Below are 26956 nucleotides of genomic sequence, written 5' to 3' on the forward strand. Positions count from 1 at the left end.
AAACTCCTTTGGTGTAAAACATGCCAATTAAAAAAGTGAAAAAAAGAGGAGTCATATTAAAGGGGAAGGAAAGTCAAAAACATATTTTGTTTATATTATAAAGTGGATTAAATCATTACATGTAGTCATGCTGTTTTGAAAATAGAATACATAATTTAAGAAATCGTATTTACTCAAGGCTGACATTGATTTAAAATTTTGTTTATATTAATAATAAAAACCAAAAACATTAATTATTTTGACATCACCCCATTTACTTTGGTTTGGTTTAAAAATATACAATGTACAGAAAGCTCTGAATAAAATGCTGGTTCATGCCTGTCTGTTACTCAAGTATCCAACTGAACAAAATTGATAATGATAGTTGATTTTTTGTACAACATATTTTTAGTTTCCTTCACCTTTAAGTTACACTAATTATGTATAACATACCATTATACATGTATATATAGAGCTTTAAAAAAGAATTCTTTTTATTTGAATTACTAAATAATCCTAAACAAAGCATATCTTAAAATTTAAGGTCAATCTGATGGGTAATTTGTTGACCACACAGCCTCCATAATGCACTGAAGTATGAATTGTGCAAAGTCTAGGTATCATTGTATTTGCCTAGTTGGTGGCAATATAAATACCTTCTATAGAAGACTGTTATCTGTTTTTAAAAGCAAGTGGTGTGAATTTGTGTAAACTTTACGCTATTCAATTGAAAGGTGGTGTTAGTACTGAATAAAAATTTAAAGAGGGAGTTGTCATGGACACATATTTGATAATTTTGAGTTCGTTTTTCTGCCGCTTATAATAGCCCACAAGTAATTTAATGGAAATTGCAAAGTATTATTTTAACTGCAATTGTAATCAATGAAGTACATATTTCAAATAAATTGCCCCCAGTATTTAATAATCTTAATTTCAATGTATTATTCATTGAAAATAGTTTCATGTAATTTCATAAAATTAGGAAATAGGCAAAATTCAATTGTAATTAAATGTAATGGTCTTAAAATACGGGCATTTTTAAGGTGGTAATGCATTACAATTACTTGTGCAGTACACGTTACACCAAGTTATTTTGAAAAATGTAATTATCACAATGCATCACCATTACACATTACAATTACCCCAGGTCTGTCTCCTTTTGATGCATTGATGAAGGCCATATCCTTAACAATCTTCTCTGGGCTACTAAGAAACTGTTTTTGAATTGGTCTAATCAAATCAAAATGTTTGAGATATTGGACATCACTTATCATCAATCATCCCATTCATGAGAACTCTCAAGAATATTGTAAACTTAACACCAGAGGACCAATATGCAATATTTGAAAAAAAGCCTATTATTTTAACTTTATTAAAATTACTTCATATATGTATATTACTAACATCAGAACAAATACCAATGAGAAGTCTGGGTAACAAAAAAAAACCCTGCACATCAACAGATCATAATAGACTATGCATTTTTTCCATCTGCTAACAAAGAACTATTGGTTATGTTTTGGGGCAACAAAGATTACGTAATTAGGCCCCCTTGGGACAAAATTATTGCCCTCCATTAACATAATCGATGTTGCCCCCAACCCTATAGCTAGTCTGCTCAGACACCATCAAATTAATAAGCATATTAAAATAAATAACTAATTTTTTTTTATTTGTCTATATACTTGCTTTTTTGTGTAAAGATAATATTTGCCTTATAATGTTCAGTTATTAAACATGAAATATGAAAAACTCAGGAACTGTCAAGAAGCATATAAAAAATGGTCTGATAAAGAAAAAAAACAGTTTCCAGAAACGCTTGTTGTATAATGAACAAAAATGTCCAAACCATGGGAACTACACGCATATTCAACAAAGAGATCAGACCAATCGTTTCATGAAGACAAAGAAAGATGCAGCAGCTATGAAATTTAGGTGAAGATTGGAACAGCAGTAATAACTTCAAAGGCATCTGCTCAAAAACAATAGTTTGCAAGGGACATGTACCCCAACTACTGCAGTGACTTGTATAAAAAAAACCAAGAGGCCCCTTTGAGCCAAATTGCTCACATGAGAAACAATAACCAAAATGAGATCAGTTTTATGACGACAGTGGACAAAAAGTGATCAGAATAGTTGACATGAGCTTTCAGCTCAGATAAGCTAAAAACCACAAAGAGGGGCTAATTAAAAAGCAGTTTCACATAATTTCATAAAATTAGAAAATAGGCAAAATTCAATTGTAATTGAAAGTAATGGTAATAAAATACTGGCATTTTTAAGGTAGTAATGCATTACATTACAGTTACTTGTTACAAATTACATCCCATTACTTAAAAAAAATTCAATGATTACAATGCATCACCATTATATACAGTCACATTACAATTACCCAAGGTCTGCCCCAAAATGCCTCCTTATGATGCATAGGCCATATCCCTAACACTCTACCATGCTGGGCTACCCTCAAGGCTGTTTTTGAATAAATATATTATATGTCTAAACAAATCAAAATGGCTGAGATATTGGACATCACTTACTATTGATCAGCCTATACAATAGGACTCTAAAAAACATAGCGACACATCTAACACCAGAGGACCAATATACAATATTTGAAATAAAGAAGACATTGTAAGATTAAAATTACTTCATATATGCATTTTGCTATCATCAGAAAAAATGCCAATGAGAAGTCAGTAAACAAAAAAACCTGCAAACCAACAGAATATAATGCCAACAAGATCATAATAGACCATGCAGTTTTCCATCTGCTGACAAAGAACTGTTGGTTATGTTTTGGGGCAACAAAAATTATGTAATTAGGCCCCCTTGGGACAAAATTATTGCCATCCGTTGCGTAATCAATGTTGCCCCCAACCCTAGCTAGTCTGCTTAATAACTGGTAGACAGACACCAATCAAATTAATCAGCACTTTAAAATGAGTTAATGTACTCGTATTTTATTTATTTGTTTATTTATTTACTAGTATTCATTTTTTCGTGTAAAAATAATATTTGCCTTTTCAGGATGTTCAGTTATTTAACATAAAATATGAAAAACTAAGGAACTGTCAAGAAGCACAGAAAAAGTAAAGAAAACAGTTTCCAGAAACGCTTAAAGTTGTATAATGATCGAACAATAATGTCCAAACCATGGCAACTACACCCACATTCAGCAGAGAGAACAGACCACTCGTTTCATGAAGACGAAGAAACTACCAATGATAAGATGTAGCAGCCATGAAAGGTGAAGATTAAACTGGCAGTAATAACTTCAATAGGCATCTGCTAAAAAACAATAGGTAGCAAGGGACAGTTTCTGATTAAGTGCCCATCAATATTTTTGTACAATTGATGCATAAAGTCATGCACACTAAAACTGTACTCTGCCTTGTTAAAGGTGTTCAATGTGCTAAAGGGGAGCTGAGGAAATTCTAGTTACAGAGTTCTGAAGACACATATAACCCAACTGCAGTGACTTATAAAAAATAAAGAGGCCTTGCTCACCTGAAAAACTATAGCCAAAATAAGATCAGCTTTCATAAATAACAACTCCGGACAAAAAGTGATCAGAATAGCTCACTTGAGTTTTCATCTCAGGTAGGCTAAAAACCATAAAGTGAGGTTGCTTAAAAAGCAGGAAAAGTAAAATCATTGAGAGTTTTTTTAGGAAAGGGATTGTTTGCTGAAAAAGCTTATCAGAAAGGAGAGTTTATTTAAGCATTAGCGCTGTATGATAATTTGTCTGCACTGCTTGGTGTGTTACAGGACCAACGACATCTAAAAATAAACTTTTTATGCTTATATCTATATTCATACAGATGTCTATTTGTATGAAATATATGTGTATTGTCGCTGTAAAGCCAAAATATACACTCTCAGTCAGGGGTATGAACCATGACTAAAATTATAGTGCTCAAAACTTTGCAGAGAAAAATCTTTTTTATTAATTTAAGGAGTAGATATTATTTAATAAAGCATATCAAATTTGTTATGTAAGATTGAAAGTTTCATTTATTTTTACAAAAATAGATATACTTAAAACACGTGAAGGCGTTTATATTTGTGCTCATGGCGCATGAATAAGCATACTGTATTCATAGAAAATTGAATGTCACAGATTTCCAATGCAAACATAAGGGGAAATATACAATGAATGTAAATATTGTGGAATATGCTGGGGACCTCAACAGTCTCAAAGAAGGACTCCCATGTGAAATGTCTGTAACCTGGCCAGGAGAGGGAGTTATATCTCCTTTTTTGTCAAGAACAGCAAAAAATACTGATAGGTGTTATAGAAAAACAAGGAATTATTTGATCTTGTAATAGTTATAAATCCTGGAATTCAAGGAAATTCTGAAATCAGGCACAGTACCTGCCTCATATCACTAACTTTGTTTTTACTGTAGTATATGCTGTCTGAGTAACTATGTGATTGGGTAAAAAATATACTTTCATATAATAATTGAATTACATAATGGTAAATTTAGGGGTTTTTTCATTAGTTCAAGCTTTAATTTCATATTTTTATCATTCTTTTTCAGTCTTAGTTGTTATTTCTTTGGTAATTTGCTATTGATGTGTTTCTGCTATTATGCTATTGTATTTGAGGGTATCTGAGGGGGTTAGTCACTTTTTGATGCCTCATGCAGGCATCGACTAACCATCTGTGCATGTGTTCGTATTTTCGCGCTTAAATCTGTATTTTTCTGTCAAATTATAATAATCCCCCATGGCAAAATGAACTGCCTATTTTAGCAGTAGTTAGACAGTTCTTAAGCAGTTTTCAAATTATTTGGCAGTTTTCAAGCAGTTCCAAGCAGTAAGGGTTTTAGTGGCAGGTCAAAACTGTCTAGGTAAAAGCAGAAGCAGTTATTCTAAGCAGTTATTCTAAGCAGTTTTCTTAGCAGTCTTTGCTGTATAAGCAGTTATAGGTTAATACACACCTCACAGGGGACTTGCATCCTTTCCAACCAGTTACAAATCTGGGTCACTGGCTGCTGCCAGATAAAGCTGACCACTCAGAATCAAGATCAGAGATAACAGGAAGTTTGGTTGAAAATTTTGAATGTATCAGTGCCATGAGGGGCATGTGATATTCACCACAGAAAATGTTGTGTATGGGCAAACTCAAATAAATTTATGGATTTTAATATGTTCTAAGGATATTACATATATTACATATATTTCTCTTAACTTAAGGTAAATAAAATATTTCAAATAAGTTTTCATTGAACAGTTTTTAATAACGGTCTGGTTAGATCACTTAATTTACCGGTATATAAGATCAGATACAGCTGAGTGTATATGCATTGGAATTGACCTCTTAGGCTACATGAGACTACAATGGTCAATCAAAGGTCTGAGAGTATCTAATATGGACACATTTTAATAACAACTTCTCAAGAACAACTTAATTGGGGAGAAGCTTATAAGGTCATGATTGTAATTTGAAGTCTTACAATAATATATATTTATATTTACTATGCTAAAAGCTAGCTAAATGCAGTATCCACATGCAGTGTAGATACAGGTTGGCTTAAATGGTACAATATTGTACATGTATGTCTTTATGTAATAATTGATTCTTGAAAATGTTAAAACTTATTCATATAACCCATAGATGATTTCAGCAGTTCCTAGCAGTTTTCATCATGATTATACTTCATGCATATTCATTTATGAAAACCATATTAGGAAATGAGCAAGCAGTTTCTGGCAGTTTCAAACAGTTTTTACCAGTTTACATCAACTCATTTAAATTACTGCTAGATAACTGGAAGGCTTAAAATTACTGCCTGGAACTGCTTATATTCATTATGAGACATATAGGGGAATCCAACTGCTATAAGGAAAGTATGGAAGGCTAAGGAACTGCTAAAAACTGCTAAGATAACAAAACTGGTACTGCTAAGGAACTGCTTAAAAACTGCCTTCCACTTTGACATGGGGGCCGGCCGTAATCCTCGAAAGATCGTTATTAAATTAAAGCTACGACTCCTTGCTATTGCAAAATTTGCCTTCCGAGGGCTGAAATTTCCACTAAACAATGTCAACAACGCACGCTTCTTCCCAATGAATTAAGACCTCAGCCAAAGAAATGACACCCCGGCAAACAAAAATACATACCAAAGCATATTCAGGCGCAAGACAACAGCAACATGTTTTCACAATTGTAATAACAATACTAATGAGGTGTTTAAGGATCAGAAGGTGCATATACTACATAATCACTTGCTAAATATAAATCAAAAGCAAGATCTAGAACAGCCATTAAGGCGTGAATCAGCAATTTTTCTATATCTTATAATATTATAATAAGTACTGTAGATTCCTTATTTTACCCGAGTACTTAATTCCACGATTCAACGATTTGCCATCAAATCGCGAGAACATAAAATCACGAATGGCGAAATTTCATCATAGTTTCATGTAGTTCACATGTCTCCTAAAATTAAAAGCGAGATTTTAGAATTCGTGAGACGGGCTTCTCGCGATTTTATGCGGATATTAATTCCTCGCGTTCAATTAGGAATTTACAGTATATCAGATAATGGTAATCATTTATCACATTATTAATATTAAAATAGCTTAAATTAAAAATAAATATTTATAAAAGCAGAGAAATCTTGCATAGAGAGTTATCCACCATTTGTGGAGCTGGAGTTTAGTCTTAATGAGATGGATGCCAAACATTTGGTACTTTAAATAGGCAGAGAAAGAGAATCAGCATGGCCATTTCAGGAAGCACAAAGAACATTGATGATATGAAGAAAATTGATAACTCCAGTGATCTAAGACTGTTCTTAAAAATTCAGAATTCAAAAATGTTCCTCCCATGCTCAACAAGATTCACCCATCATCAGATTAACAAAGAGCAACTTTTTGAACAGTTTGATTCACTGTTGGCATTTGAATGTAGCTACTGGATCTTTCCAGTACAGACCACTAATAGAGAACAGCGCATCATCACAAAAATAGACAAAGAATATATTCAACTGTTAGAGCAATGGATGCACCCTTTATGCCGCTATATCTGCTGATTTCAATTAAAAATAATAGTATAAATTTCTTCCACAACATGCAAGACCACATTTTTTGCTTGATTTATTGTTCCTTCTCACTTTATCTGCCTTTTTTTTTTTAGAAATTATATGGAATCTTAAATCATCACAGAGTTTGTTCTTTTAATATGTGCTGTCTAGCACTAAGTAGAGTTAACACTACCCCTTTTTGTGGTAGAGTCCCAAGTCTCAAATTGAAGCTTACTAATCATGCAGCCAAACATGGAGACTGTAGCAATGAAGAAAGCCAACCTAAAGAGGACAGTCTCTGGAAAGACTTATTAAAAAGAGAACAGGTAAGCTCCATTTTATTACTAAGTTGTATTTCAAGATTTAATTCTATTTTTTAGTAGATTTGTTTAACTGAAGTGATATATTTAGTGTTATAGCTTTTTTATTTTTATTCCATTTGCTGTATGGATGTCTGTGTTTCAGTGATGAGAAAATAATAATAAATAAGAAGTAAAGAAATCAAGATCAAGTCAACTAGTAAGCTCAGATGAAGAGGGAAGCCAAAAAGTTACTTCTTAGGTTGGTAGGAACATGAAGAAAGTATTTCTGACCATAGTTTAATTTAATGTGCACAGCTGTTTGCAATTGGTCCTTCAAATTTCACAATTTGTTGTTTGTTCGGTACATTACAGTTTTGCACGTTATGTATCTGAATATATGACAGAGTCCAGAGTAGAAATAACCTAAACATGCCCACCCTCTGACCCCAAAGGAATAGGTCAGATTCTAAGAGGAAATACTAAAACTTTCGAAGTCTGAAACAGAAGATTTGAAGACTGAAAATTTTGTTTTTCTTTCATCAGAAAGGCAGAACATGCTACACACACTTTTCTTGAGAAAGATTTGGTATTCATTGTTCTTATTAAGTTAGGGATGGATTCTAATATTTTTTTTTTATCTTAAATTTATCTATTCATCTTTTTACCAATTTTTTTTATTTATGAGTACTTCAATGAACTCTCCATTCACTTTCATTCATTTTATTTATCTATTTCAGCCAGCATTTTTTTATATTTAGGTTTACAAACCCGCCGCTTGGTTTTCTGAGTTTTTAGAGAAAAAATAAAAATAATAAAAAAGAGGTCTTTTTTTCCCTGACAGCAAATTTTTTGACCGGATCAAGATTTTTTTGGGTTTGGGATCGAGATTTCATATTGTAAGGCAACGACTTCCTGTCTAAGATGGCGCGAGAAAATCTTCACTCTAAGTGATGTTTACGTTTATTTTGGCGTGGTTATTCTAAAATTTGTTTGTGGGGGTAGAAAATGCCTAGATCAACAACTTTATAAGATCATATTATCTTGTCAGACCGATATGTAATTAATGCATGTCGATGTGTTGCAAGTGGAAAAAAACCGGTCACTCGAGCACCCAAAACGCAGAATAAAATAAAGTTCTAATACCACAAATTCTAAAGCAATATTGTCTAATGATGATGTCCATGCTTAGCACCTCTGATTATACGTTTAAATATAGCATTCCTTATGTCAACTATTTTATATGAAAATTTGTTCCATTTGTTTTAGAGAAGATTACCCTTCACAAATAAAGTGGAAAACTATTTGTAACTAGCTAAAAAGTTTATATGATACAACTGTAACTAAGGATTTTTAAATAATAAATGACCGGATCCCTATAAAATGGCAAATGAACATTGCTACATTTAATATCAAAGTTGTTTGTCTAATATTCTATTGTACTGTTTCACAGATTATTCATACTTTTCACATGCTACACTTCATGCTCCACTTAACGCAGTTAAACACCACTATCATGAAGTGGTATTTCAATATTAGAATAAAGATGATGTCACCCCCCCCCCCCACCCCAATTTTCCCTCCTTTACAGTTTTTTTGTTTTTTTGGTTCGAAACCTAAAAAAACTGTTGGTCAAACGTGAATTTTTATTTTATTTTTTATTTCCTCCTCCTACGGAACTTTATCATTTTGATGTTCGTAAACCTAAAAATAAAAAAAAAGCTGGCCTTATTTGCTTTTTTTCATGTATGAAAAGAGATTATTTATATTATTATCTATTTTATCATTTAATACATGCATTATAATATTATTATCAAGTATTATTTAATTTTTATTATTAAAATTTATTAATTAAGAGAATGATGAAGTCACCAGCATCGGCAAAGGCTACACTTACCAAGGAAGCAAAAATTATATCAATTCACTATCAATATCAGCCATCACACATCAATTTTGATTTTTTTTAAATATAAATCTATATCATTAATATTTATTTTTTAAAGCTTTTCAGACACTTAAAACCAAATGAGAGCCAGTTTTTGCATTGCATTGCTGCCATTTTACTAAAAAAAAAATAGATATGGCTCTATTCTTCATTGCAGTGCAGCAAGTCCTGTGAAACAAGCAAACAGCAAAAAAAGAAGTAACACCCAAAGAACAGGCCTATGGGCCATATTGCTCACCTGAGCAACAATAGCCATAATGAAAACAGATTTATGGGTTCATATACAAAATATCTGGACAATGAAACAGAAAAGTTCAAGCAAAAAAAAAAGTAATTTTTCTCCTGATATTCTCATTTCAAACTTTGAGCCCCTTTTGTAACAGGGTGACTTTACAGTCACACAGGGGCCAAGCATATATTATATGCATATATTTTTCATAAAAGTAATGTCTGCGATACACTCATGCCGAATTTCAAGTTGATGGGTCTTAAAATAGCGGAGATATACGTCATTATTCTCTCGAAGTCGCCAGTTTATTTTTACTCGGACATTTACCGGTCCAGGGCTCACAATGGGATTTTGCCTATGACAACAGAAGTATTGCAACAAGTCAAGAAACATTCGCACTAATCTTTTAAAATCTTACTCGACTTTTTAAAAATTAATTGATTTATTACGCTTTTGAAGTGAGCTGGTAGTTTTTTATCTGGGTCAGAGTTCTACCCCTTTCTCTATTTATGGTTACATTGAAATTAATGTTAAAACGGGCTTGGTCCCTGTGCACAGTCATATCACATCGAGTATTGCAGTTCTCGAGAAGATCTTAAACAATTGTTAATATATCTATAAACCTACATCAAATTCTGATCCCCAGTGAGTTGTGTGGCTGAAAAATTATTCAAATAATCCAAGGGCCACAGTCTACATGTAAGCAACTGAGAGTCAACAAATTCAATATGTCAAGATACATGCATATAAGTACTAGACATACCATGTATTATAACACTTTAATATTGAGAATAATTTATTTTTATTTCCCTATGTAAAAATTGGATCCCCCTCCAACAAATGTGTTCCCACCCTAGCCCAGAAGATCAAGATTTTTATAATCTTAAATCAACACAAACAGTGGATGCTTTAACCAAAGCACTAATCGGGAAGTACCTTTGCCACATGCCATAGTTGCATTTCAGAGAAAAATAGTGCATTAAAACAATTATCCTAACCAAAATGTTTCCCCTTATTTACGCGTGGTCTTGAACAAGGCCATTTGCAACATTGGAAATAAACCGTGAAATATTTTATTAATAAATGCCTCCTAAAAAATACTAATAATTGACTGTAACCAGTCACTGCTTATAAACTTGAGGGGAAGCCAGGAACTACTCATGGCTTTCATCATTTGTTGAAATTTTTCCACAAACAGAAACAAGAGGCCTATGGGCCACATCACTCACCTGAGGAACAATAGGTATGATAAATTCAGCTTAATGGAGTAATAATATTAGCTGCAATAATGGAGCCCTCTCCGATTTTTTTATATCTGATGTTTACTGGAGAGGGCTACAATTCCACAGGATCTCCGTAATGGTGCAAAATTAGTTTTTTGAATGCAACTGAACTCGGTCTGAAAAGATTGATTTTATATTTGACTTTCTTTAGATAAAATGATTTTTTAATTCAGGTTGAACAAACTAACCGTATATACAGGTAAATATCGGTATCTCGAACATGGGATATCTCGAATACCCCGGTTATGTCGAAGTCGGCCGCCGGTCCCGGCCGTTTTCCCTATATATATGATTTAAAAAACTACTGATATCTCGAATACGGTTATCTCGAATACCCCTCTTATGTCAAAGTATGTTTACGGTCCCAATAACAAATTTTACCTGGGTTATCTCGAAGTGAAGTCAATTTTCCGGTGTGCTAATTGCACCCCGCATGTCGTGTCCTCGTTATTCTCGCCCGCGGCAATTCACACCTTTTCTCAAGACTGATAGTCTATTAACTCCACGCTTAGCCAGTGACGGTTTTCGATGACACGGTAATTGTTATAACAGCTTGGGTATATACTCTGGTGATTGATAAAACAAACAAGTTCACAGCTCCCAAAAGTAAGCACCCCTAACATTACCGATAATATGAATAATGATGCACGCTACTTATAAAGCAAACAAGTTCACGGTCACTCAATTACCAAATAGCGCAGCGTAAATCATCGTATAATCGATATCGATGCATGATCAAAGTGAACTTCTACTTAATGAATAATATACCAAAAATATATTTAATAACACACACCTTGTCTTTGGCTATAAAAGATGGTACAGAATTCTGTACATCATTCAACAACATGTCTCAACAACGTGATTTATTTATACTCTGAAAAGTTGTATACATGTTGTATACATGTACATTATGCTTGTATGTTTGATTAACTGTTATTTAAAATAATTGTAACGTTTCATATAAATTCTTATTTAAGTGTATATGTGCAATGTCTATAAATGTCTATAAATAAAACATCGTTTCAATATTCCGTCTTTTTTTCCGTTCATACCGGTTCTCAAATTATAGTGCATATAATGACTTCCTGTGTTAACATGTCAGGACAAAAACAAAAACGCTAATGGAGTCGAAGAATTTCGACTTCGGATATCTCGAACACCCGGATATCTCGAAGTTTTTCCATGGTCCCCCGAACTTCGAGATATCGATATTTAACTGTAAATCAAAACCAGATAAAACACATCAGCATGATTACCAGTCTTTATCAGCAGCCATGACAGTTCTCGCATGATTTTATGGGATTTACGCTTGGAGTTTTGATGGGCTTGATAACGTGAATGTCAGTGTAGATAATCCATCTCACCTCTTTCTATCACTAAAACGTCATTAAAGGAAATGGTATATAATGGAAATTTCATATTTACCGCGTTAATTATGTTTAAAATGGGGGAATTTCTATATTCAGTTCAAGATCCGCTCCTGAATTCTCATTGGCTGTCCAAAAATAAAACCGGTCAAGGTCAGTTAACATGGCGGACAAATTCTACTTGTGTTGTTGACATACAGATGATACACGAAAAATAACTGATATATGGACTATACTTGATATTTTTGGATTAATTTATGCCATAGACATATACAATGTTTAAATTCAGGTAAGAAATGCAAATGTTATTGTCATTTTTATATGATTTGAGACGAAATCGTTGCGGGAGTGAATCACTCCCGCACTTGCACCGTTACGGAGATCCGATGGAATTATAGCCCTCTCCCCCCCCCCCCCCCAAAAAAAAAAAATCGGGAGAGGGCTACATTATTGCAGCTATAATAATACAAGATATCTGTGAGCCAATGCTCACTAGTGATACCCCCGCTCAGATGTGAATATGCAAAATAAGTCGACATTTAACAGAAAGCTGGCATCCCATTGGTACAGAAATATATCCCACAATATGGCATGCCTAAACAAATAGTGTGTTAAAATTTCAAGCATCTTCCATAAATAGCTGCTGAGAAATCTTTGAGGAAAATTTGTTTGAAAATTTTGGCTAAAATAAACAAAGTACTCATTTAACAGGAAATTGACATTCGATTGGTACAAAAATATATCCCACGATATGGCATGCCTTAACAAACACTGTGTAAAAATTTCTAGCATCTGCAATAAAAAGCTGCTGAGAAATCTTTGACGAAAATTTGTTTGAAAATTTTGGCTTAAAATAAACAAAGTACTCATTAAACAGGAAGTTGACGTCCGATTGGTACAAAAAAAATCCCACGATATATCATGCCTATACAAATACAGAGGGTTCCACTTAATCTGATCGCGGTTAATGTGATAATTCGGTTAATCTGATATAAAATCAAAACACCGATCCATTTGCTATAAAAGCCTTTGTAATTTCTACTGATAATCTGATTTTAAAAAATGCCATTTTCGGTTAATCTAATACGATTTCTGTCGGCCGATCAAATATCAGTTAACGTTTTAACACCTTTTCCACCATGTCCACACCTCGTGTATAACCTCCACTGTGTAAACAGCTTGGCACGTGCCTAAAACTTGCAAATAACGGTGCTTCAGGGAATTAGTCACAGCTCAACGCACACAGATGGTCAGCTGGTCGATAGATGAAAGATACCGACATCGATAGTTCAGCCCACCCTCTAACACCTCTATATTCCTTTGTTTAATTAGTTGACACCCCTTTTGTGTACACAGTAACTCTTTACAGGGGATTAGTTTCACTTCAACACACACGGGTGTCTCACTTCTTCAGAAGATGAAAGCTACCGACATCGATAGTTGTTCCGGATGACCGCACACAGGACTGACCTTACCTGTGTACACATTTTACTGTTTTTTTCATTTACCAATTGCCTGTGTTAATTTCATGCTAGGCTTGCACCATTAAGAATTATTTAAACATGTAATTTCTGAATCAAAAGTGCTTGGGAACATGTGACATTGAGGAAATTCTGATTACTCTCAATTTTACATCGGGGTAGAAAACTTAATGAATAAAATTCAAATAATTTTTCATCATGCATAATTGATTATTTAAGAGCATTCTACTATACCAGAAAAAGAATTAAAATAAATTGTCCAGGTGAAAAGAGGGAATGTTCAGACAATTAGCCCTTATCTACTTCCTGTTTAAATGGCCGCCACTCTGAAACCATCGTAATGAACAGTGAAGAAGGGAAACATTTTGTTTTGAGCATTTAAAAACAAAATAACGACTAAAATGCTATTTCATTGCTAATGCAAGGTAAATTATTTCATTATAAACTATTGAAAAACAGATTATATCTTTTTGTTGATAAATTATGTATTGAAACAAGTTGTATCTTATTCTATACCAAAATTAAATACCACAAAAACGCTAAATTGGTTTATCTGATAATCGGTTAATCTGATAATTTTTGCCTGACAAACAGACTATCAGTTTAAGCGGAACCCTCTGTACTGTGTAAAAATTTCAAGCATCTGCGATAAACAGTTGCTGAGAATTCTTTGCAAAAATTTGTTTGAAAATTTTTGCTACAAATAAAGTTGTCAATTTTCAGGAAGTTGAAGTCTGATTGGTACAAAAATATATCCCACGATATGGCATGCCTATACAAATACTGTGTAAAAATTTCAAGCATCTGCGATAAACAGTTGCTGAGAAATCTTTGACGAAAATTTGTTTGAAAATTATGGCTAAAAATAAACAAAGTCGTCATTTAACAGGAAGTTAACGTCTGATTGGTACAAAAATATACCCCACGATATGGCATGCCTATACAAATATTGTGTAAAAATTTCAAGCATTTGCGATAAACAGTTGCTGAGAATTCTTTGCAAAAATTTGTTTGAAAATTTTTGCTACAAATAAAGTTGTCAATTTTCAGGAAGTTGAAGTCTGATTGGTACAAAAATATATCCCACGATATGGCATGCCTATACAAATATTGTGTAAAAATTTCAAGCATTTGCGGTAAATAGTTGCTGAGAAATCTTTGAAGAAAATTTGTTTGAAAGTTTTTGCTACAAATAAAGTTGTCATTTTACAGGAAGTTGAAGTCTGATTGGTACAAAAATATATCCCACAATATGGCATGCCTATACAAATACTGTGTAAAAATTTCAAGCATCTGCGATAAACAGTTGCTGAGAAATCTTTGACGAAAATTTGTTTGAAAATTATGGCTAAAAATAAACAAAGTCGTCATTTAACAGGAAGTTAACGTCTGATTGGTACAAAAATATATCCCACGATATGGCATGCCTATACAAATATTGTGTAAAAATTTCAAGCATTTGCGGTATATAGTTGCTGAGAAATCTTTGACGAAAATTAGTTTGAAAGTTTTTGCTACAAATAAAGTTGTCATTTTACAGGAAGTTGAAGTCTGATTGGTACAAAAATATATCCTACAATATGGCATGCCTATACAAATACTGTGTAAAAATTTCAAGCATCTGCGATAAACAGTTGCTGAGAAATCTTTGACGAAAATTTGTTTGAAAATTATGGCTAAAAATAAACAAAGTCGTCATTTAACAGGAAGTTAACGTCTGATTGGTACAAAAATATATCCCACGATATGGCATGCCTATACAAATATTGTGTAAAAATTTCAAGCATTTGCGGTAAATAGTTGCTGAGAAATCTTTGACGAAAATTAGTTTGAAAGTTTTTGCTACAAATAAAGTTGTCATTTTACAGGAAGTTGAAGTCTGATTGGTACAAAAATATATCCCACAATATGGCATGCCTATACAAATACTGTGTAAAAATTTCAAGCATCTGCGATAAACAGTTGCTGAGAAATCTTTGACGAAAATTTGTTTGAAAATTATGGCTAAAAATAAACAAAGTCGTCATTTAACAGGAAGTTAACGTCTGATTGGTACAAAAATATATCCCACGATATGGCATGCCTGTACAAATATTGTGTAAAAATTTCAAGCATCTGCGGTAAATAGTTGCTGAGAAATCTTTGACGAAAATTTGTTTGAAAATGTTGGTTAAAAAATCAGCAAAGTCGTCATTTAACAGGAAGTTGACGTCCGATTGGTACAAATATCCACCAATATGGCATGCCTTAACAAACACTGTGTAAAAATTTCAAGCATCTGCGATAAACAGTTGCTGAGATAAATGCATCAGAAATTTTTGTTACGGACGGACAGACAGACACACAAGGGTAAAACAGTATACCCCCTCTCCTTCGGAGCGGGGGTATAACAAACTATCTGGACAATGTATAATAATACATGTTGATCCTGTATTAATAAAATCCATTTTTCCCCCTGGATATTCTTACGTTTATAATCATGAGTCCCTTTTCTAATCTGATGATTTTATAGTAATACCACATGTTGAATGTTGCAGTTCTCTAAAAGATCCTTAACAATTGTTTATGTATGGGATATAAACCTACATCAAACTCTTAACCTTCTTGTGAGGCTGAAGAATTGTCCTGGGGCCAAAGTCTTAAGAATTAGGCGAACGTTTTTTTATTAGCTGGATAACGGATCCGCAGACCGAATTTTTTTGACTTTTAGAAAAAAAATAAAATGCACTTTTCGAAACTTTTTTTTACTCACCAACATAAATTAAAAGAAATACAAAAAATAAAATAAAATGACTTGTGAAAAATATTAATAAAAACCACATAAATTGGTTTCATTCGTGAAAAATACCTTAACTTTTACACTTTCAGTTATAAAATTGATCCGGTTTGGAATACGGACTTCTTTATCACACACGTGCCATGTTGTCTAACGGAAGTCTGTGTTTTATCATTTAAATGGCATACTTTCACATATATCTGTCATTTGCAAAATTGACATTAAACTGTCGTTTAAGACCTTGAAGCAGTGTTGTCCCACACATACTGTGGGGCAAGCGGTGTCAGAAGTTCTTGAAAGTGAAAGAACCCACGTATTATGTTTCAAAGTTTTGGAAATAAAGTCATCAAACAGAAGTACGGGTAGCCAAGAATCAACTTGCTGGGTGGAGAAGTCTTCAAGTTGCTCTACTCTTCAAGAATTTGGACAGAAGTTCCTTTTTGTGCAGGTTAGAGGATAAACTGGAGAATTTTTCATGTTTGTATGAAAATGTAACAAAACATCGTATCAACTGAAGACTTGTACAAAATCCATTTTTATTTAAATCAAAGATGTGAAACACTTATGCCCCCCTCCCTTGGAAACATCCACAAAGAAAATGAACGTAAACTGCAAATAACTGGAATTTGTCTATGTCCAAGAGCCATTAATAACTTTGTCGAAAGTTGCATAATCAATGTTGCCCTCAACCCTAGTCTGCTTAATAATTGGTGGACAGACATCATCAAATTAATAAGCATATTAAAATCAATTACTCTATATGTATTTTATTAATTTGTTTATTCATTTACTTATTTATTATTTTGTGTAAAGATAATATTTGCCTTTCCAGGATGTTCAGTTATTAAACATATAATATGAAAAACTAAGGAACTGTCAAGAAGCACATAAAAAAATTATGGACGGATAAAATAACGAAAACAGTTTACAGAAATGCTTAAAGTTAATTGTATATTTTTTATGAACAATCATGTACAAATCATGGCAACTATACCCATATACAACAAAAAAGATCATTTGATGAAGACGAAGAATCTACCAGTCATAAGATGCAGCAGCCATGAAATTAAGGTGAAGACAGGACAAGTAATAACTTAGATATAGATATGGCAATAGGCATCTGCTCAAAATCTTATGGTAGCAAGGGACAGTTTCGGATAAAGTCACGCCCACCGATATATTTGTAAAATTGATGCGCAAAGTCATGCGCACTCGAACTATACTCGGCCTCGTTAAAGGTATTTGTGCTGAGTGGGAGCTGAGGAAATTCTAGTTACAGAGTTCTGAAGACACACATACCTACCCCAACTACAGTAACTTGTATATTAAAAAAAAAACAAGAGGCACATGAGCTACATTGCTCACCTGAGCAACAATAGCCAAAATGAAATCAGCTTTATGGAGTCATATACAACACCTGACAAATAGCTCACTTGAGCTTTCATCTCAGGTAAGCTAAAAAAAATTACAAAGTGGGCTGTTTATAAAGCAGAAAAAGAAGGGATCCTGTGCTAAATATAAATCAAAGGCCAGATCTAGAACGGCCACAAAGGCATCAATCTGACATTTTTCTATAACACATAATATTAAGTATATCATATAATATTAAGTATATGTCACATTATTTTAAAAAATGCAGAAATTGAAAATTAGTATTGATAAAAGCAGAGAAAACTATCCAACATTTGTATTTATGAGATGGATGCCAAAATTTTGGGTGCATGTCTTAAATAGACTGGGAAGGAGAATCAACAAGGCCATTTCAGGAATCACAAGAGCATTGATGATAATATGAAGAAAACTCCAGTGATGTAAGACTGATCTCTACATACAAATCCAAAAATTCAGAATTCAAAAATTTTCCTCCTATGCTCAACATTTCTCTATCAAGATTTACCCATCATCATGAGATCAACACAGAGGAGCTTTTTGAACAGACTGGTTCGCTGTCATCATTTAAATGTAACTACAGGATCTTTCCAACAGACTGCTAATTGATGAACAACGCATCTTCATAGTTAGACACAGAATATGGAGACACAAATGAGTTACACAATGTGTCTTGTCTGTCATTTCAGAGTAAAGACGACCCGCGTATCTGGATGAGTTTTGATGACAACAAACTACAGCTCTACAGACCTGCGAGGGAAACTATCAAGTCAGTCCCAACAAAGTCCAGAAACAGGCCATGGGACATAGCGGTTACCAAGATAGGAAGATATAGTGTACAGAGACAATGAAGAGAGGGCTTCCTGGTCTACATAATTTTTTACTGATGTGTTGGAGTAGAGAAGATTTTTGCCTTGCCCCTAGAGTTCCTATGGGGCAAGAGTCATGAAATTTGCAATTTATGCTCCCCTTACCCCAAAGATGCATCATATCAATTTGCTTTGGGTTTGCTCTTGGTCAGCTTTTAAGTTCCACTTAATGCACTGAAGTAAGATTAGCAAACCTGCATGTTCCTTACTGCCTGTAAGCCCTGCCACTTGTGTATCAAAATTACACACTCACAGATAGTCAAGTCATTTTCATCGGCAAACATACAGTAAGCACACATGCATTTCTTTTAAAAATTTAAATGAAGGACCTCAATTAAATAAATAAAAATTCACTGGTTAAGAATTATCTGTTCGAGATTAAATGATTCCTACAACAACTCAAAAATCCTTGAAACAATCATGAAAGAGGACTATAATATTAAGATTTTCATTTTCATTTTTTTTTGGTAACTGCATAATTCTCCAAGGTAGTTGTGAACCTTAAATAAGGTAAACTAACCTTGTGTATTTTCATGGGATATTCATATCAGGTATCACAATTCTCAGAAGAAAGCAATGTGGTTCATATACCTTATTTTCAAAATGATGGTTACATATATTACAGACTACATGTATTCTGAAGATGAACAGGACATTCAAAATAAAAATTTAAGCTGAAGTACTAAATAATGCATTGATCAGTTTATTTGATGTTAGTACTTTCCTGGCTTTAAAAAGTGCTCTTAATTTGATAATTTTTCGTGACCGATTAACACGGCCAGGCAAGATGTGCATCCACACAAGTGAGACATCTTCAGCGAAATACTTTTAACTATTAAGAGGTATGTGACTTACAGACCCTGAAACGTGCTACTACACCAGTTGCACGGTTCGGTTCGTTACACTTTTTGAACGGTACGGTTCGCTTTGTAAATGGTACGGTTCGTTTTGTGAACAGTACGGTATGCTTTGTGAATAGTACGGTACGCTTTGTGAACGGAGTGGTTCGCTTCTTGCACGGTACGCTTTGCTAAAAATAGCTGCACACTTTGTGAACGGTTTGCGCACTTTATTAATGAGGTAGGCGTGGCCTGAAGCTTTGATTTTTCTCGATAGAATTTTGTTTAGTTTTTGCCTGATCTACTTTAGCAAGGTGGTAATTATGACATATGATAATAAATTTTTTTGTTTATTTATATGATATTTTACAAATGTATTTCAATCTATTTAAAATCAGAACTTTCATCCGTTCCCCTGTTTTTGATACGTTTTGTGAAACGTGTACTCGGTGACAAACGGGAAGCGGGGGTAATTTTTATTTTGATTAGTTTATTATTAGTATTTAATTTTAGATAATTGTAATCATTAAGAAAGATTAAAAGAACTGTTTGACTTTAATCCGACATATTTTTGTTAATTTAGCGAGCTGTCGATAATTTTACAAAGCATCTTAAGTTTTTATTTCTATACATGTACTTGAATTGAAGTCATTAAATATTTCTAATCCATATAAAATTTGCTATAATAATTGCCCCGACTTTATTCCAATATTTCTTAAGTTTCCTTCAAACTATGGTCAGAATTACAGCATTGGGGTTCCTTGGGGTTCCTTGGGGTTTCCTTGGGGTTCCTTGGGGTTTCCTTGGGGTTCCTTGGGGTTAAAAGACGTGCCGCTTCTAAATGTAGCACGCATAATCTACAACTGTAAAATGTTCTGAAGACTTGCAAAAAAGGCCTACGTTCAGGTGTGAACTTAGTCCGGACTAAATCAAGGACTAAAATTTTTTAACCTCAAATGCCATATACATGTACTAACATACAGAACAGGAGAACATCTTTTGGCAAACAATGTGATATTACAGAATCCAATTCTATAGAAGGATGTTGGTGGAATATAAATACGGATGACTTCCCTAAACACAGTTATCTCTGATGATCGCTTGTATGTGTATGTACTGATTTCTGCCCCAAGATGTACTATACAAAAATTTGTTTAGCATTATATAAGTTCAATTTTTGTTTTGAAACATGACACATGATAAATGTTCTCAGACTCCAAAATAACACATCATCGAAGGCAAGGGCACCATAAGATACGAGGAACTAATTCATATAGGCCCTACCCAAGGCACAAGACTACAATGTTGAAAAGAAATTGATAATTTGAGGAGGGAATGAGAAAACTAATTAAACTAATTAATTAGTCTCTCTTGCTTAGCCAGCAAAATTTATCAAGACATGTTCAAAACATTGGTAAACGCACAAGGGTTGACTGCTTAGGTGTTCGATAGTGGAACTAAGAGTATTAGTTTATGGTATGGAGGAGAGAGCCCCAGTCATTTTCAAATTAGTAGAAATTTGCAGAAAAATGTGTAAAAGGTTTAAACACACAAATGAACAGGATATTTTATAATTTGCCGCACTGGAACAAAAACCACAGACCAGGAAACATATTTACATAACGTGCGAGTACCCATTAATGTCGATTATTATAAAATCAACCAGATTTCCGCTATATATTCCTTGTTTTTAGCTACAGACCAAAATAAATAAATAACGCAATCTTTCAGATGCTACAAGAGTTGGGAACAAAGAAAATTTACTTCAAACATCTCGGAACTCACCTAAACAAAGGTAAAGCCTTGGAAAACGTATATCATTTGTATCATATGCCACTAAATGATTGACTTGTAATCCACTTTGATAACAGGGCATTTTTTGTGTTTAGGTCCAAATTCAATGAATATTTACCTCCGTGTTATTATATTTAAGAAGAATAAGCAAGATACCATTTCTACTACAAAATATTTAAGGAAGAAAACCGAGCGTCTGCTTGATTGTAAGACGCCATTTTGTCTGCAACCTCAGGCGGATCAAAGACTTATCCCCGCGCACCTGCTGTGTAACTTAGACGCGTTGCTTTTAACTTTCACATACATTATTTCTTTAACTGGACATACTAAAACTTATTTCAAATTTTTGTTTAATAAATTAACAATGCATTTCTTTATTTTGTTAATCATTTGTTTCGAGACATGCGAAGCACATGTTTCTCTGTTTGTGTACATGTGGCCACAGGGAAAAATATTGCTTATAATATGATTGAATTGCGTTAATGATACAATTTTAATTATTATACTTTCATGTTAAATACTGAAATCTGATTGGTTTAGACGCAGTTGGTAATCCGTTCTATTACCCTCAGCGTTAGCAAAACACTTGGCAACAGGTAACACAACGAATTGCTACATGCACGTAAATTATGCGCGTATGGTTCCAGTAGAATTCACTTCATTTCTATATAAAAGCAGTAATTTTTTTTTTAATTAAGACATCCAGTATAATAAAATAAATAGTGTCTGTTTGGGAGGGTAACTGTTGAAATTGACACCCCTCGAAAACCATTGTCAACCTCTGCTTCGCGTCGGTTGACAATGGTAGTCTCGGGGTGTCAATTTCAACAGTTACCCTCCCAAACAGACACTATCTATATAATGTTATATTCTTACATTTTATCTTATATTGATAGATTCTTTTAAAATTTTGACCTTTTCACCGATTAGTTACTGAAAAATGACGTAAAGATATGAGTAGCAATAATGGGTACTCCTGGCGACTTCCTGTAAATTAATGAACAGGGATTTACTTTTAGTCAGAAGTTAGTCAAAACTGATGAGAATTTAAAAAAAAAAAATTTACTCAAATTAAATAAATAAACAGTGCAGATATCTGCATCGAAATGTTTACATAACAGCTTACATGAAGAGAGTAATAGAGAAAACTTCCGTATTTTTCAGCAATAATACATGTAGGTAACGTTACTCGCATGTTAAACCACTTGATAATCATATAATTTTTAAATTATACAAACTGATAAATGACAGTAATGAAATATTCACAAAGAAAATTAAAAGCAATAAAAGGACACCTGAGCAGGACTCTCTCTCTCTCTCTCTCTCTTGTAAATATATGTCTCACTACATGCCAAGTGACTTGCAATAAGGGTTTGACTATATATGTATATATATTCGCGATTGATTTAAACGAGTGATTGGGATAAGCACGCGCCCTGTGCCATAGTCGCATTAAATAAAATAATGGCACATCAATTTTAATATGTTGCGCCCTGCTGGTGCAAATTATATTATAGTTATACTATTACAGTAAATACTTTTCAACTTTGAGCTTTCCCCTATAAATGCTTGGAATCTTTTTCGCTACAATTCTTTAATGATCGCTGTTATTTTACACTTAAAAAATAGAAGTCAAATGTTGTACAGCGAAGCGTGATCATGACTTTGTTTTGGTTAGTGTAAAGTGTTTTTGATTGGTTAATACTGTCAATTTAATATTTAACATGCGGTCTTTATGTAAGCATCATACCACTGAAAAAAATTCCCCATCCCGAAAAAGAACAAACTTTTCTGATATTTTCATTTACCTTAATAAAAAAATCAGATGAAAATAAAGGAACAGATAAAGCAGAACAGGTGGCTGAAATAGCGAATGGAGATGCTGACGGTAAGATTGCCTGGTGCAACCAAACTAAAATTCAACTCAAATTGGATGAAATGAAGAATAAAAACAAAGAATTGAAACTAGATTATGGTCTTCATTGCTAAATTAAAAATATTTTTGGTAGCTTTTTGTTCAATGTGTCATTCAGTAATTTAACAATTGCAATGAAGTCTTTTATAAACTCGTCAAATTTTAACTTGTCATTTTACAATGTCCCATGAAATTTCCATTTGGCGCATTGATTTTGGAAATGTCACATTAAGTTAATGATTAACACTGTCTTGGAACGTGACATTGTCACAATTTAGCCAATTGCTTATCCCAATCACTGTAAACGATTATATGACATGAACCAACCCGGAATGTTGGCGACTTCACCGTATTACGACAAGAATTTAAACTGACCTGTTGAGAAAACGAGACGTTGATTATTGACAAGTAGAATTCGCCGACCTGTTACCACTCTGCATTTTCACAGCGTATAGGCTATATCCCACCAGCACATTACAGTGATTACTGAGGTAGTCGCGTGTATCTAAATATAGAACAGTTCTTCGCCCGGAGTGAGATCTGCGGCAAGAAATCCCCATCTCCAAAAAGAGCCATACAAATCAATTTATTTTATCTAGTAACTTTTTTCTTGTTTTTAAACCATACTAAAGATATACCTCTATAATGTATAGATCCACAGTCAAATCAAAGATTTCAGGTAAAACGCAGGCACGTAGCATAAGAGGGGGGGGGGGGCAGGGACTTTTTCTCGGAACAACAAAGTTTTTAAAATTTACATATAAAAATTTGAATTATCATGGATCCCCCCCCGCACTTTTTTGGGAGTATGAAAACAATTGATATGAAAATAAGGAAATTGGGATTGAAATTGAAGTTATTATATACTACGCCAGAGATGCTGAGATGCACAAAATAAATTAATTAGAGCACATTTGGGAAGTGTTAAAACCTTGCAAACCTGAGCATTGAGATATCGTTCTCTAAGCGGAGAGAGAGAGAGAGAGAGAGAGAGAGAGAGAGAGAGAGAGAGAGAGAGAGAGAGAGAGAAGGTGAGGTTAAACAATAACATATTCAAGGAAATTGAAAGACATCAAACTCAGAAAAAAGGTTCAAGATTCACATAAGCAAAATGGAAACAAGTTCTGTTGAGGAAAAAAAATACTTAAGAAAATTGATACAGTCTTGATCGGGAACTACAGTCAAACTAAAATCTCAAAAATGAAGAAAAAAAAATAGAGGTATCGAAAAACTTTAAATTTAATGCAAGGGAAATCTGTAAAACCCGCTTGCATATTAAATTATAATAAAAATGATAGAAATGAAACAGTCAGCATCGCAATATACAAAATTAAAACTCAATTAAGTTGTTTGGGGTTTTTTTGTAACCTCAATAGGCAAAGACGTTTATTGTTTTTTTACAATGATCAAATTACATTTGAAGCAGAACTGTAATTGACAGCGTGTACTTTTGGCTTTTTAGATTTTTCAGATAGTACAGATGTCAGGGAATTCAACAATCATTATTTCTTTGGAACAAGAAATTAAAACCCGTTAGCTCGCTTGTTTCCCTCACCGGTTAGGATTCATGTTAATATACAAGCTGCTTTTCTATTCATATTTACGTGATATATTGGACTGAGTTTTTTTATGCACTGTGATATTTATTATTTACAAGTTCAAGACTTTTTGCATAATTGAAAACTAACTTCAAGCGAAGTGCAACATGTGATACTCAAAACAACCTCGAAGGAAATTCTGACGTTGAGTGAAATATTTCTAATAGTGGCTGACCATGACCAAAAAAAAGATATGTCAGAGGTTGGGACAGAGCTTGGCGCGTAATCAAAATGAGTGAAAATTCTACATGTGCTCTCAGTAGTGCTTATGAGACTTCATACCAATTAAGACATGCGCTTACACCACCCCTTCAAAAAGTGTGTCATGTTCCTCAAAATCAAGAATAGGTTTTGGTTAAAAACAGATGCGTTTTATTATCTGCTTGCACGGAAAATAAACCCACGACTGATTCATTAGTAAATAGTTTTTCAAATTTATGTGACACATAGTGTAGAGCCAAATGTTCGGGTTATCTGATCTAATTCAGGTTAGACTTGCAAATTTCTTGCAGCATGGTAAAACAACACATTTTAAAACAAAATAACAAAGTTTCACCACAAATTAAAAACCTGTTAAAAGTCTTAACAAATTTCTATGAATTTGCCTAAAATAATTGCTCATTCAAAAATTCCCCTGTGATAAAATTAAATAATTAGACGAATCAATACTGGTTTATTTGAGAAATATATAAAATCTTAGAATTTTGTTCCAGCCTCCAGAAAGCAACATGTAGAGTTACATTTTAGTCAAATTAACCAGTAACATAAATAATTTGCACATTGTTGAAAAAAAAAATTATTAACTGCATTCTAATGATTCATTTGATCAGAAATTGACATCAATACAAGTACTTGTTCATAGAGTTGCAATTTCATTCATTTAATTAAACGAGGCTATACGCTTTATATGCATCCTTATTCAAATATAAAACATTCAATATAGAATATTTGCTTATATATACAAACAAAACCTAATTATCACAAACATTGCTATGCAAACATTTTGTATTAAAACTGATAACTGATAACAATGACCTTAATTAAACATATTCTCTCTCTCTCTCTCTCTCTCTCTTTTTCTCTCTTTCTCTCTCACACACATATACACAAATACACACACACTCACCAATTATTGAGTCGACGTCTTTTTCGGCACACCCTGGTTTGTCCTCTCCCCGGTGAATGAATTCCATCGCCTCTTCTTTTGCAGTAGCAAATGGAATCATCTAATTCAACCAATAAAAAATTGAAGAGAATGTGTCATCTGAATAATCATTTAGGAATAACATCTTCGATATTATGATAAAGAAAATCAGATCAATTTTAAACTTACATCTTGTTGAGCTCTCTTTCTGCTTATTGCCATCTGAAACATAAGAGAGGATAGATAGATAGAATGATAGATAGATAGATAGATAGATAGATAGATAGATAGATAGATAGATAGATAGATAGATCGATCGATCGATCGATCGATCGATCGATCGATCGATAGACAGATAGAAGAATTATCGATTGATAGATTGATTTATCGATTGAACGTATTACCTTTTGGAAGTCCTGGAGTGAATGTAACACTGAAATATCCAATGAAAGAAAACAAAATCCCTCCTACAATCACTTTCACAAAAACAAGCAAACAGAATATAAAAATAAAAGAGCATACAGTTGAAGCTGAACTATAAACTTGCAATACAAAGCTAAATAAAAGGTATATGGTTGCAAAAATATATATAAAAAGCTTTTCTAGATATTATTATGCGAAATAGGGGTTATAAAAATCTCTCAGAAAGATCCTTTGTTAAAATGGCGTCCTTGTGTGCTTTTTTCCTGAATCAGAAAGGAGTCATCTAGAAAAAAAAAATGCGCATGTGCATTCTGGAAGCTGACTTTTACGGGGTAACTAAAAAAATTAATTTTAACAATCTGAAAATATATATCGTATTATAGTATCCTTGCAACTGTGTAAATATCGAAGTTTTTCAATAATTAACTATCGAGGGAAATTAATATATAAATAAGATTTCGCTTAATATAAAAAACAACCCCCCTTGATACCCCCTAAGACCCTCTTCTCCTGATACACAGGATTCGTCATTAAAATTCTGGCTAGTCTTGACAAAAAATTTAAAGGGAGTTCCTTCAGATTCTTGTAA

The 26956-nt window shown here is 33.3% G+C and overlaps 1 protein-coding gene across 1 annotated transcript in view; it reads right to left on the minus strand.

Annotated features, from left to right (window-relative positions):
• Positions 1 to 26508, minus strand: part of LOC136275918 (uncharacterized) — a 77363-nt gene extending 50855 nt beyond the window's left edge. Inside the window, exons 1-3 of the mRNA XM_066086333.1 lie at positions 26349 to 26508; positions 26134 to 26166; positions 25927 to 26026 (exon numbers count right to left, since the gene is read on the minus strand). Of these exons, the coding sequence (XP_065942405.1) occupies positions 25927 to 26026; positions 26134 to 26166 (133 nt within the window). The 5' untranslated portion in view covers positions 26349 to 26508. The remainder of the gene's footprint in view (positions 1 to 25926; positions 26027 to 26133; positions 26167 to 26348) is intronic.
• Positions 26509 to 26956: the final 448 nt, after the last annotated feature.

Source organism: Magallana gigas, chromosome 5 (assembly GCF_963853765.1).
Source record: "Magallana gigas chromosome 5, xbMagGiga1.1, whole genome shotgun sequence".
NCBI lineage: Eukaryota > Metazoa > Mollusca > Bivalvia > Ostreida > Ostreidae > Magallana > Magallana gigas.